This window comes from Theropithecus gelada, chromosome 1, assembly GCF_003255815.1.
Source record: "Theropithecus gelada isolate Dixy chromosome 1, Tgel_1.0, whole genome shotgun sequence".
NCBI lineage: Eukaryota > Metazoa > Chordata > Mammalia > Primates > Cercopithecidae > Theropithecus > Theropithecus gelada.
The window spans coordinates 185,050,020-185,064,512 of NC_037668.1; the positions used below are offsets into that span (position 1 = coordinate 185,050,020).

General features: G+C 38.1%; 1 protein-coding gene across 2 annotated transcripts in view; it reads left to right on the forward strand.

The window, feature by feature from the left end:
- The window catches only part of STX6 (syntaxin 6), a 50,039-nt gene that overhangs the window by 16,364 nt on the left and 19,182 nt on the right, over nt 1-14,493 (forward strand). Inside the window, exons 2-4 of one of the 2 annotated variants that reach the window (XM_025377439.1) lie at nt 891-1,060; nt 3,650-3,744; nt 12,829-12,891. In XM_025377439.1, the coding sequence (XP_025233224.1) occupies nt 891-1,060; nt 3,650-3,744; nt 12,829-12,891 (328 nt within the window). The remainder of the gene's footprint in view (nt 1-890; nt 1,061-3,649; nt 3,745-12,828; nt 12,892-14,493) is intronic. The other variant, XM_025377447.1, reaches the window with a different exon arrangement.

Below are 14,493 nucleotides of genomic sequence, written 5' to 3' on the forward strand. Positions count from 1 at the left end.
GGTGGTTCATGCCTGTAATCCTAGTACTTTGGGAGGCTGAGGCAGGTGGATCACCCGAGGTCAGGAGTTCGAGACCAGCCTGGCCAAGATGGCGAAACCCCGTCTCTACTAAAAATACAAAAATTAGCCAGGCGTGGTGGCAGGCGCCTGTAATCCCAGCTACTTGGGAGGCTAAGGCAGAAGAGTCGCTTGAACCTGGGAGATGGAGGTTGCAGTGAGCCGAGGTCGCACCACTTCACTCCAGCCTGGGCAAAAGAGTAAGACTCCATCTCAAAAACAAAACGAAAACAAACGCTAATCTGGTATATGGTATTGCTTAATTAAGGAAAGTAGGTATATTTAAAGCTAATAATGTTTGGAAATTGAATGAGATTTTGGGTTTAAAAATTTCTCGGATTAAAATTGTTAACCTATAATAAAACGGGAGCTATATAAGAGTAACCTTCCCTCCAGCATTCTCATTCCTCCCATACCAAGAAAAGAAAGGCTATATTAGGACTTTTTCATCTGAGTATAAATTATTAATACTATCAAACCAAGTGAAAGCATGTGGGAATGCCCATTGCCCTTTAGTTGATTTGTAGGATTGCTTCATTATACTGTTATGTATAGTCTGTTCAGAGAAAAATATTAAATTTGTCCTTCCCCAACAAACTTGATATTGTAGCTGCTTAAATAATGGATATTGTATTCCAGGCATCAGCCGAGAACATAATACTCAGACTGTGTATCAAAGTTTTGAACTTTGATATTTGTCTGTGAAGAGCCTTCTGTGGGAATGGTGGTTGCTGAGGATGGTGTATGATCGTAAATGTTAGCCTAAATCCTTCAGTAACTTGTCCATGGAATGTTGCCTGTAATTTCTCTCCTTTGCCTCATCTTGATTACAGAGAGGTACAGAAAGCTGTCAACACTGCCCAGGGATTGTTTCAGAGATGGACAGAGCTCCTCCAGGACCCCTCCACAGCAACAAGGGAAGAAATCGACTGGACCACCAACGAGCTGAGAAACAACCTCCGGAGCATAGAGTGGGATCTAGAGGACCTTGATGAAACCATCAATATCCTTTTCTGTGCTGTCTGTGCCATTTTGGGTAAACAGACAAATAGACAAGTTTTTCTCCAGTTGTTTCCACTATGTAGATGAAACATTTTCTTTTATAATTGATTGATGTTTGGTGCTCTTCCTTGTACCATGATATGTTTAAAGTATTTGCCCAGTAAGTTAAGGTAGAGTAGCCACATTCTTGTACAGTGTGTGACAAATCCTGTACTATAAATATATATATATAAAGGCAGCATGGTGTAATGATTATGACTCTGGACCCCGGAATCAGATTCCCGGTGTTCAAGTCCTGGCTCCACCAATGTAAAGGGGGAAAAAAAAACCCCTGTTTTTCTTTTTTTTTATGTCTCTACCCTCACAAGTCGGTATGATATTTCTGATACTGTCTACGTGGAAATAGCATCAGGTCCACAGGTTAGGAGCTCAGTCCCACAAGACTGCTCCCACTTCAGATGCCAGTTGCAAGCCCCAGGTTGTGACCAGTGCTCCCGACTGACCAGGTATAAATAGGAGTTCCCAGAACTCCCTCCATAGATCAAATTAATTTAATTTGCAAGAGCAGTTCACAGAACTCTGGGAAACAGTTTCCTTAGGTTTATCCGTTTATTGTAAAGGATATTACAAAGGGTACAGATGAATAACCAGATGGAAGAGATGCTTGCAAGGTGTAGGAGAAGAGGTGCAGCACTTCCAGGCCCTCTTCAGGTGCCTCCAGGAACCTCCACATGTTCACCTATCTGGAAGCTTCCTGAACTCTGTCCTTTTGGGTGTTTGGGGAGGATTCATTTCGTAGGCATGATTGATCATATCAGTTGGCCATTGGTGATCAACTCAGCCGTCAGTCCCTTTCCCCTGGGGTGGGGTTGAGCAGGGGGCTGAAAGCTTCAACTGTCTAATCACATGGTTGGTTTCTCTGGGGACCAGCCCCTCATCCTGAGGCTATCTAGAAACCCCCCGCCATCAGTTATGCCATTAACATACAAAAGATACTCATCACTCTGGAGATTCTAAGGGATCTAGGAGCTGTTTGCCAGGAATGAGGTGCAGAGACCAAATTTGTATTTATTATGTTATAGTATTACAACCAGTTACCATGTTACTTGGGCCCATCACTTAACCCCCTGTGCTTCAGTTTCCTCTTTAGTGGAAAGTTAGGATAACAAGAGTACCTAGCTCATAGGATTATTGGGATTATACAGGTAAAGAGTTTAGAATGGCGCCTGGCAAACAGCTTATGTAATAGTGCTAGCAGTCATCATATAGAGGTACATATAGGCCAGTGTTACACTTTGGTAATTAGAGATCAAAAAATCTTTTTGTAGACTGTCATGTTTAAGAAGTGATGTTCAATGGGCGCCATCCATTGAAGAGGCATCTTGTTCCATGAAACTGCATTTAGTAAAAGCAGATCTGTTCTGCTAATTCATGGTGTTGATGTGAAGTGAGTCCACTGATCTGACTCATGCACTGGAGAACTGTAAAAACTTCATTATATGGCCTTTTCTTTTCAACTGGAAATCCCACTTAACCAAAACTTTAGATGGAAGATATGCCACTTGCATGCTCTTGAGTTCTGTTCTGTTTTTTCTCTAAGTGAGATAAAGCATCAAGAAAACCAGCTTCTGTCAGGATCACCCTATAGTTAGCACAGATTCGTATGCAGTTGATACATGGAGTAAATTTTTGTTATTCATGATGACCCCGGGTACCTTTTAAATTATTAAAAGGCAAGTATGTTCTCTAAGATTAGTGGCAAATATGTGAGGGGGCAGGATCAAAAGCACAGTTACAGGGAGATAATTCTTCCGTTGAGACAGGAGGGAAGGAAAAAAAGTTAGGGGAGATAGAGAAAATGTGAGATTAAAAATACAAAAGTTTTAATAGATACTCATCATTCAGCAAATGTTTATTGAGTATACTATGTGCCAGGCATTTTGTTGGTTATGGAGATTAGATTAATAAACACTATACCAGCCCTCACAGAACTTTGAGTGGATAGGGATGCGGAACAGATGGTAATCAAATAATAACACAAATAGATACCTGCAGACTATGAAAGAGAAGTGTAGAGAGCTATGCGAGTGTCTGACATGGTACGGCGGACCAGGCCAGAGGGTAAGGGAATGAGGGCAGCTTCTCTGAAGAAGGCCTGATCTCCCTAGATTAAGAAGTAGGATTAGCATCTTGGCATAATTGGAAGTGGTTTGGAATCGCAGGAGAAAAAGACATGCAAAAGCTGGCTTAGTAAAGATGATCAGGAGTCAAAAAAGGATAGACACAAGTGTTGGCAAACAGGAAGAACCCAGCTCAGCTGTGGTCAGATAGCCCTAAGTGTTTATAGTGAAGCTCATCAGCGGGGGCTGTGTTTCTTAATCCGACAGGTCATCTCTGTCTTGGGGCAAAGGGATCCTCCCTCCAGTGGCTGCAGGCAGAGGAAGTTGGAGAATGAATGGTGTCCAGCTGACTGTGTTTTCAGAAAGTGTGAGCCAGATTTTATTTGTTTGCATGTGAGAGATTCAGTGAGTTAACAGGATGTTGTCAGGCTTCGATGATGAAATTGTTTTACCTTGACTTTTTGACCTACGCATAGTTGAAGCAAATCCTAGAAAATTTAACCTTGATGCAACTGAATTGAGTATAAGAAAAGCCTTCATTACAAGTACTCGGCAAGTTGTCAGGGTAAGGAATATGATCTTATTGTGTTATCTGTATAAGAAATAGCCAGACTTCTTAGAGCTCTTTCCCTTAATTGTAAACTAATAGGTCACCTCTGAAACCACTTTTTAAATATGAATCAAATGCGAGCTTCCCCACATATAATTTCTCTGATTGGCTGGGCATAGTGGCTCATGCCTGTAATCCCAGCACTTTGGGAGGCAGAGGTGGGTGGATCACTTGAGCCCAGGAATTTGAAACCAGTCCGGGCAACATGATGAAACCCCGTCTCTACAAAAAAAAAAAAAAAAAAAAAAAAAAGAATAGAAAAATTAGCTGGACATGGTGGTAGACACCTGTAGTCTCAACTACATGGAGGACCAAGATGAGAGGCCGAGGTGGGAGGATCATGAAAGCTATGATCATGTCACTGCACCCTCAAAAAAACAAAATTCTGTGATTGAAGAAAAAGAAATCTGTTTTTAGCCTTTCTTTTTTTGATACGACGTCTCACTGTGTTGACCAGGCTGAAGTGCAGTGGCACGATCTTGGCTGACTGCAGCCTCTGCCTTCCGGCTCAAGTGTTTCTCCTGCCTCAGCCTCCCAAGTAGCTGGGACTACAGGCGTGCACTACCACACCAGGCTAATTTTTTGTAGAGACAGGGTTCACCATGTTGCTCAGGCTGGTCTTGAACTCCTGAACTCAAGCAGTTCGCCTGCCTCGGCCTCGGAAAGTACTGGGATTACCTGCGTGAGCCACCATGCCCGGCCTGTCAGGCTTATTTCCGAGAGTAAAAATAAGACAGTAATCTGCTGGCTTTGGGCAGGGTACATTCAAATGGTGTCATCCTGAATGATTAGACCCTTGTCCATATCTCTAGTTTCTTCAAGCTGGTTATGTTTCTCACTTTTTGTTTCTTAGTGTACTCTATTTCTTGATGAACAAAACAATTACTATTGTAGAAACCATTTGGTTTTTTGATTGATTGGTAATCACTTTGCATTGTTGAAGAGTGACTCTTACTGGGTTTGGATAGCAGCCTCTTCCGCCATCTGAATTGCTTCTGGAACTCTTGCAACCTATGTTACTGACATTTCCATATGTAACTGCTTGACAGCCATTCCAGAGTTATCCAGAGCAAGCAAGCATCTATCAGAGTGTAAAAAATTGATCCAAGTGAACAAATCTTTAGTTCTAAGTTATTTAGAATAATACCCATTATTAAATAATCTAAGAAAAAATATTATTTAAGTACAATCTTGTGTCATTAAAATGTTTCATATTTTGAAACTATATGGCTAAGCCATTTGATTAGCATAACTAGATGTAAGAGAACCAGCTGTCTTTAACATATGTACTAGAAAGCAGCTTCCTTGAATAAAAAGACTTGGGATCATACCAGTGCTAACATATGGCTTTTTAAGAGTCATCTTAGGCAGGAACCTTAGTATGTGTTTGCCAAAGTCTTTAATATCATGTGATTTCCTTTGGAAATTATTTCAAATGGTAGATTATCACTGAACTTTATATATTCTTGTTACTTGTTTTATTCATTAGTTGCCTTTCTATATACATAGATGTAAATTGTTTATAAAGAAACCCACATTTTAATGAGGGAGAAACCTTTCTGAACCTCAGATACCCCATCCACAGTGAGTGTTTGGATTAGACATTCTTAATCTCTAGCCAGTTCAAAATACTGTTCGGATGAGGAAGCCTTGTTGTTAGGTGACATATTTTTTGTAAGATAAGTAAATCCCCAATTATTTTGTATAAGTTTTTTTTTTTTTGTAGTAGGTTTTTTTTTGAAGGACACTCCTATAGACGTTAATATTTAAGTGGGGCCTTGCAGTGAAGCATATGTCCTTAACCTTAATCATTATATTCATTCTTTCTGCAAGGTAGACTTAGGAAGTTTTCAGATTGAAATTTAGAGGTTCATATATTGAAAATTAAGTTCGTTGGTATAATGGAAAGAAGAATCCAAAGTTCATTTTCTAGTATTTGAAAAGCTTTTTAAAGTACATTCTTAGAAAGAGGTGGATATGATTTAGCTGTTTCCTCACCCAGAATCTCATCTTGAATTGTGATCCCCGTAATCCCCATGGGTTAAAGGAGAGACCAGGTGGAGGTAATTGAATCGAGAGGGCAGTTTCTCCCATGCTGTTCTCATGATAGTGAGTGAGTCTCATGAGGTCTGGTGGTTTCATAAGGGGCTCTTCCCACTTTGCTCTGTCACTCTTGCCTGCTGCCTTGTGAAGAAGTTGCCTTGCTTCACCTGCTGCCATGATTGTAAGTTTCCTGAGGCTTCCCCAGCCATCCTGAATTGTGAGTCAATTAAACCTCTTTCCCTTATAAATTACCCAGTCTTGGGCAGTTCTTCATAGCAGTGTGAGAACAGAGTAATAAGAGGTATTCTAAATCAAGTTAGTACTTCAAAATCTTACTGTCCTTTTAGAGTTGAGATCTAAACCATACTTAACTATGTGATCCACCTGAATATTTTAGGGTTCTAAATCATTCTTGTTTAAATTTATGACCCCTCTGGGGGAAGCTGTTAGTATTTACCAGTGGTAGGCTAACAGTACCTAACTGAGCTTTTGCTGATATGATTTTAATATATTCTAGTTGAAAGTCCTGTAGAAGAGAAGGAAATAGCAATGGTGCTAACTCGATTAAAAATAAAAACAAAATACACTTTGTATAATTCCATATTACCACATTTAGCTAAACAGTGTTTGTACGTAGAGATTTCTGGGTTCTGGGTGGAGGAGCTCAATAGGGAGCAGAGAGTTAGTAGATTTGGAAAATGAGATGAAATGAAGTTCAAACTAGGAATTTGTACAAATTTATGTTAGCTCTTCTGTTACTATTACTAGTGGGCTTTCATTTAATGTTGCTCCAAAATTTTGATTGACTTTGTCTTTCAAACAGTGTATTCTACTTATGCTTTCTGTTTCATAGGCAGGGGAGTCAGTGATACCCTACGCATTTTGGTTTTTGTTTTTTTTTTTCTCTTTTTGCTTCAACCTGAAGAAGTAAATTGCCTGTTTCTTCTTGATTAGTGTCCATTGGTTATGCCTTTAGTAAGTCTTCCTTGTTTAGAGTCTTGTGTATGTTTTTCCAAGCATTTTTTAAGTCCGTACAAATTCAGTTTTGCTGGCAGTTTTTAGTGAAGAAACCAAAATATTCAAGTTTTCATGTAAATAGCTTTCGTATTTTTGAGGTAATCATTTTTACTCTTGTGGAGTCACCTATACACAAAGATTCTGCATGTGAAATTTGTGTTTTAGAAATACATCCTAGAAGTGACTTTGGTTTAATTTAGGATCAAGAGGTTTTGCAGTATATGGCGGAACAACAGTGAATATAAGGGGTAAGGGAACCTGAGTTCTAGGCTAAGCTGTGACCTTAATAAACCTTAACTATGGTAAGTCATTCAACCTCCCTGGATCTCAGTTTTATCTATGAAATAATCCTCACTAACATTCTCTGACTTTAACTTTAAAAGTTAGAATCAGAACTATTACCCTCTCCACAAAAAAACTGAACCTGCTCCAATGTGAGAATTGTTTACAGTCAATTATAAGTCAAGATGGAAATGGCTTTGGTTAATCAAAAAGGGTGAAGTATCCAGTGTGTGCACAGATGACCTTGAAATGTAAGAGTTATGAGTGGGAAGCACTGGGATTTATGATGTCTCATTCATTCAGCTTGGAAGACAGTGTGAAATGGGAACAGAAGCATAAATAACCAGGACATTTGTTGTTCCTTTGGCAGATGAACCATATTTTATTGGGACTCACTGCTTGACTGCTGGTTCTAAACCTCATGTGTTAAAAAGAAGATGAGTAATTATGTTTTTGGCATGATAGATTGTTACAAGATGTTTGAAACTATTTAGTAACATAGTTTAAGATCCCAAATTCCAATATGAAGGTGTTCTGTTGTGTGGTATCTGCTGACTTTTGACCTACATGAATAAAGTGCCATCTTAGAAGTGAAAGCCAGTGGGGTGTGGTGGCTCACACCAGTAACCCCAGCACTGGGAGGCTGAGGCGGGCAGATCACTTGAGGTCAGGAGTTTGAGACCACCCTGGCCAACATGGTGAAACTCTGTCTCTACTAAAAATACAAAAATTAGCTGGGTGTGGTGGCAGGCTCCTGCAGTCCCAGCTACTTGGGAGGCAGAGTGGGAGAATTGTTTGAACTCAGAGACGGAGGTTGCAGTGAACTGAGGTTGTGCCACTGCACTCCAGCCTGGGAGACACAGTGAGACTCCTTCTCAAAAAAAAAAAAAAAAAAAAAAAAAGAAGTGAAAGCCATAGATCCTTACCTGCAGGTGGTGGTGGTCACATACAGGATGCTCACCCACGTGGCTGTTGGAAGAATCTGCCTCATCAGGGCAACACCCATACAGGCACACATAGCCCCACATGGTTTTTATTAAGCATAAAACTTAAAAACTGCAACTTTAAGATATATATTTAATTATGATAATGCAAGCTCAAATAAAATTAGAGAAAATTTTCAAGAGTAAAAAGTAGAAAAAGGAACCTAAACTCAAAATAATACACAGCACAAGGCTGCATTTTCTTCATAATTTTCCTCCCAATGCAGGGCACTTGTGTTTTTACACAGTTGTGATCATACCATTATGCAATCATAGCATTTTATTTTCTTAGGTTAAAAATGATCTGTACTTGGTATTTATAAAATGCAAATACTTTTGATGTAAAAGAGAAGAGAAAATGCCTCTTTGTTCTCTAATTTCACTCCCTAGTAATAGTGTCAATTTTATTTTTCACAGCCATTTTATGGACATTGAAATATGCAAACTTTTAAAAAGCAGTGGCATGATAATCTGTAACTTTTTTTTATGAAAAATTACATTGTGGACATAGTCCTACAATGACGCAGGTAAATCTAGAGAAGGGCTGTTTTCTAGTTACCATGTTAAAAGAGTAAAAATAGGTGAGCTTACTATATTTTATTTAACCTGATATATCTAAAACATGATCATTTAAACATGTAGTCAACGTAAGAGATATTAATGAGAGATTTAAGTTTTTAAAACTGTTTTTGTAATAAATCTGGCATGTATTTTACACTCAAGCACATCTCAATTCAGATGTGAAATTTTCATTGGAAACACTTGATGTGTATTTAGAGTTTACAGAACTTACAATTGAAAAAGCAGAATCACAAACCCAATTTTTTCCAGACATACTTTAAAGTTTTCTGATAATGGAGTATCAATTAATTAAAATAAAATTCAGTTCCTCAGTTGCACTGACCACATTTGAGGTGCTCAGTAGCTAGTGGGTCCTGTATTACCCGGGAGCAGACTATCCTTTTTAATAGTTGCATACTTTTATTTGCTGATAATGTTCATTGAGTGCTTGCTGTATTGTTGGCTACTGTTAATCAGGCTTTGTGTGTTACCTCTATTAACCCCTACAGTGATCCCAAAGGATATTACTCTAAATGTACAGAAGAAATGGAAACTTAGTGCAACTATTAAAAAGCATAACTAAGTCTTAAACCTAGGTCTTTGACATGAAAGATCATGATCTTTCCCTCTCCTCTAATGTGGCTCTGTTATGATTTCTTTAATCATTGACCTACCAGTAGATATTTTGATTATTGTTTATTATTGGCAGTTGCAAACCATACTTCAGTGACCATCTTTGTGAGCATAACTTACATAATTGTTTCGTAAAAAATTCAATGAGAATACACATTTTAAATATTCATAGCCAGTCACGGTGGCTCATGCCTGTAGTCCTAGGACTTTGGGAGGCCAAGGCAGGAAGATCAGTTGAATTCAGGAATTCAAGACCAGTTTGGGCAACATAGTGAGACCTCATCTCTACCAAAAATTAAAAAAATAAATAGGTGTGGCAGCATATGCCTGTAGTCCCAGCTACTTGGGAGGCTGAGGTGGGAGGATCGTTTGAGCCCGGGAGGTTGAGGCTGCAGTGAGCTGTGATGGCACCACCGTACTCTAGCCTTGGCATCAGAGTGAGATCCTGTCTCAAAAAAATAAAAATAAAAAAATTGTTTTCAAAGTATCCTACAAAAAGACCTTATCAGTCATATTTCTAATAGAGTATCAGAATATACCTTCACTAAGTACTGTCAGTCTTTTTCATCTTTCTTGGTCTAATTGGAGAAAACATCTCTTAGCTACACTTCTTTGATTACCAGTGGGTTATTGTATCTATTCATGTTTGATCATTTGTGGGTTTTTTTGTGAATTGTCTGTTCACTGAACTCTTCATAAGCACAATGCCTAGTACATAATGCCTAGTATATAATACTGCATTGTGTGGCTTGTGTTGCTGTTCCCTTATTTGGACTTGCTGCTTATTTCTGCTTTTTTCATATTATAAATAATACTGCAGTGCACATCTCTGCATGCCTTTTTTTGTATCTATTTTTATGTTATTTCCTTAAAATAAATTCTTGTTAGTGGAATTCCTGGGTCAAGGCAGTGAATATTTTGAGACTTATGGTATAGAATGACAAATTTATTTTCAAAGTACTGGTCTAGTTTGCCATCCAGTCGTTGTTTGGAACCAGTAGTATTAAAAAATATATATTTATTAAAATACAACGATGTAGAAAAGTGTAATTAACCTAAATATATAGCTTAATAAATTTATAAACTGAACACAGCCATCTAAACAGCACCCAGAAGCCTTGCAGAGTGTTACCAGCACCCCCAGAAGCGTGCCTGTGCTCCTTTTCAGCTAATGTCTCTACCCCGACTGCACTGACTTCTAACAGCAAAAGTATGTTGTATATGTAATGTTCAAAGGTTAACATGTCACTTTTCCATACGTGCATGTTGATATCTTTATTATGCAAGTAATGTGTTCATTGTTTTAAAAAAAGACTATTATAAAATGCACTGACTATATTTTTATTTTATTTATTTTGTAGAGATGGGGTTTTGCTGTGTTGCCCAGGCAGGTCTGCAACTCCTGGCCTCATGCGATCCGACTACCTTGGCTTCCCAAAGTGCTGGGACTATAGGCGCAAGCCCCAGTGCCCAGCTGAGTATATTTTTAAAAGCATGTATTATCCCCCTAGTGAATGTTGGTCTGCGTAGTTTTTAATGTATATTAAATAAATCAGGCTGTTGGATTGATTATCAGAAAAGGAATCCTGCAGTCCAGGAGATACTAGCATAATGATCAGTCTCTCTTTGAGGCTTCTAGATTTCCATCGTAAGACAAGGAGTTGGGGTGCGGGGGGGGCGCTTGTTAAAAATGTGCCGTCAAGAGTCTGACTTCATAGGTCTCAGAGGGGCCTAGGGAACTACATTTAAAAAATATTTTTAGGCTGGGCATGGTGGCTCACGCCTGTAATCCCAGCACTTTGGGCGGCCGAGGTGGACAGATCACAAGATCAAGAGATCGAGACCATCCTGGCCAACATACTGAAACCATGTCTCTACTAAAAATACAAAAATTAGCTGGGTGTGGTGGTGTGTGCCTGTAGTCCCAGCTGCTCAGGAGGCGGATGCAGGAGAATCGCTTGAACCCAGGAGGCGGAGGTTGCAGTGAGCCAAGATCACGCCACTGCATTCCAGCCTGGTGACAGAGGTGAGACTGTGTCTCAAAAAAAAAAAAAAAAAAATTTTTTTTTTAAATTTCTTAATACATAATGGTTGTGCGTGTTTTTAGGGTACGCCGCAAACATTTGAATTCTCTTGCTATTTTGAAATACACGATAGATTACTGTTGAACTATAGTCACCCTACTGATCTGTTGAGCACTAGGTCTTATTTCTTCTAACTGTATTTTTTCCCATTAATCAACCTCTCTTCATCCTCCTTTCCCCCTGCACTCTTCTGGCCTCAGGTAACCACCTGTCTATTCTTTGTCTTCATGAAATCCACCATGAGCGAAATCTCATCCACTTATGAGTGAGAACATGCGGTATTTGTCTTTCTGTGCCTGGCTTATTTCCCTGAGCATAGTGACATCCAGGGGAACTGCATCTGTAACAACACTCTCATGACTGACTTAGGCACATCATCATGATGTGAACTCCATGTGGGCAGGGGCCTAGCTGGTATCATTCACTGCTGTATGCCTGGCCACATAGTAGACATCAGTGAGTGTGTGCTAAATGGTTAGATGAGTGGTTTGAAAGTTGAATCAGGTGGTTCTCACTCACTCACCACAGTTCTGGGATTGTAAAAGCAGTGGCACTGTCTGATCTACTGTTTACTTGTCATGGGTCTTTAAAGAAGTTTCTAAAAGTCTTATACCTTGACGTTTGCATAAATTATATTTTGACAACCTTTTAAAAAAATTTTGTTGCAGTTATCATGTATTCAGTTCAAATCATTCTATAGTACATTGGATTGTAGCTAAATAAGCAGAATGACTCAAATTTAATAAAATGTTTTGCTTCAGATAAAGTACTGGATCTATTCATTTTTCATTCCATACAAAATTATTTTTGACACTACTCTGGAAATTCACTCTGATGTTAGGAATAGTCTATACCTTTCATGAATCCAACTCAGAAATAAAATAAGTGACCTAGTATACCACTACTTGGAAGTTATTCTTTGGTGTTTAATGGTAAATATACTTTATACTAAAAGCAGATGGTTTTTTACATATATTGTAAAAAAGATGCAAGCGCTTGAACACGTGCTTTTGTGTTTGTACCCCAGGGATGTTCTTTATTAGTGATATGGCTTTGAGAAAGTATCATCGTGTTTTTGGACCTAGGTCTCCTCAACCTTAAAATGGAAATAGTACCAGCTTCACAGGGTCCTTGTGAAAATTCAGTGATAATGTGTGTGCGTGTTTAGCACTGTTTCTGACCTGTGATAGGTACCTGGTAAATGTTAATTCCCTTTCTCTTTCCTCCTATTTAAATTAGTATCCAGGTTACTTCTTTTTAAGGGACCATCTTTCTTTTTCTTTTCTTTATTTTTGAGACTGAAAATAAAGCCAAGAAATGCAGTCTTCTTTTTAAAAAATCAATAATAAATGGTGTGTTTTGCTAATATATGAAATGTTAACTGTGATTTTGTTTCAGGATTTTTTAATTTGTTTTCATATCTTGTTTCTCATTAGGACATGAAAGATCAGATGTCAACTTCATCTGTGCAGGCATTAGCCGAAAGGAAAAATAGACAGGTAAGAAAACATCAGAATATAATTATCAATGAGAGAAAGCATACAGTTAGAGATTTGGAATTTAAAAATGCTGACCATCCATGGATCGTGTAATCGAGAGGAAGACTTCTGCTTGCAGGGCCTGGTGTGACCATGGGAGGTTTTGTGACAGTCCCGGCAGCCTGTCCCAGCACACTGTCAGTGTTTCCCTCCCTCCTCTCACCCTCTGGTCTTCTCCTCTGGGCTCCATAGCACCTTTTGCCTACCCTTACTCTAGCACTTATCACAGAGTACTTTTACTTTTTTAATGTGTTTATTCTGTACCTGTTGAATACACTCTGTGTGCCAGGTTCTTTGAAAGGCTATAATTACTCACTGTCTTTCTTTCTGCTGGGCCCCAGGCCCCTTGACAGTGAGGAGAGATGTGTGTCATGGTTTTTTGTTTTTTGTTTGTTTGGTTGGTTTTTTTTTTTTTTTTTTTAGCTCTCTAGCAGTTACTACATTGCCTACCCATGAAATGCATTAGACATCTAAGGATTGACATTTGATATAAAGACATTAGAGGAACCTTAAACTTGTGTGTTAAATTACATTTCTCTTTGTTTTAAGTAGTTTAAAAAAATTACATACTTTGGCATATCAATAGAAGCTCCTAATTGTTAAAATACAGTCCTTTTAAAAAATGTAGAATGGTCATCTAGAATTTGGACTTTCATTTAGATTGAGATTTGATTTAGACTTTTTTGGTAGGATAGAATGTTTTTTGCCTGTTGCTAAACTGTTAGGTGATTTTTTGACAGAAGTAGTTTTTAAATTCTGTGGATATCCATTTTCCTCAGCAGTAAAAAAGACTTCATGAAAAATGATAATATTTGCTTTAAATGACTTGTCTTAGCCTCATTTTATCAAGATTCCAGAAAGTTATGAATTGTCTGTTGAGTAGGCTCTTGAGAAATTTCAGTGTTTTTACTAACTAGCAATCAGTACTTCATACCTGTGGGTATTTGTCAAGCCAATTAATTTTGAAAACAAATATTATGGAAGCTTGAAGAAGAGGGAGGGTTCTATAAATATTACCTAACTTAATTTTCCTGTTTTCTTTTCCTGCATTCCATTTTTCAAGTCATTGTTTTGTTTTTGGCTTTTTAATCTTATTTGCCTCATTTGCTTTCTTTTTGAGCAATACAGCTAGGAAAAGCCACTAGCTGGTTCATTCCATCTGGCTCCCTCTCTTGAAAGAAGCTAGTGAATGGCCTCAAGTTGGCTAGTTTTGGAGTTCTCTTCTCATTTGCACTTGAGCTTATAGGAAGTGGAAGTACCTGAAGTAGTTGTGACAGTGAGGTTGGTAACGCCTATGCTGTTACTCTTAATTTGAATGTTTTATTCTCTGGATAGTATAGTTGGGCTAATGTAAATAAAATTTATATTATTTATAAATACATTTATATAAATATATATTTAAGTTATATAAATATATATTTATTATTTATAAATATTTATATAACTTATATAAATATATATAATAGTACCTGAGATTTATATATATAAATGTGTATATATACACACAATATATTTATATAAAATATATATACATATATCTATTTATATATTGCCTGTCCAAGT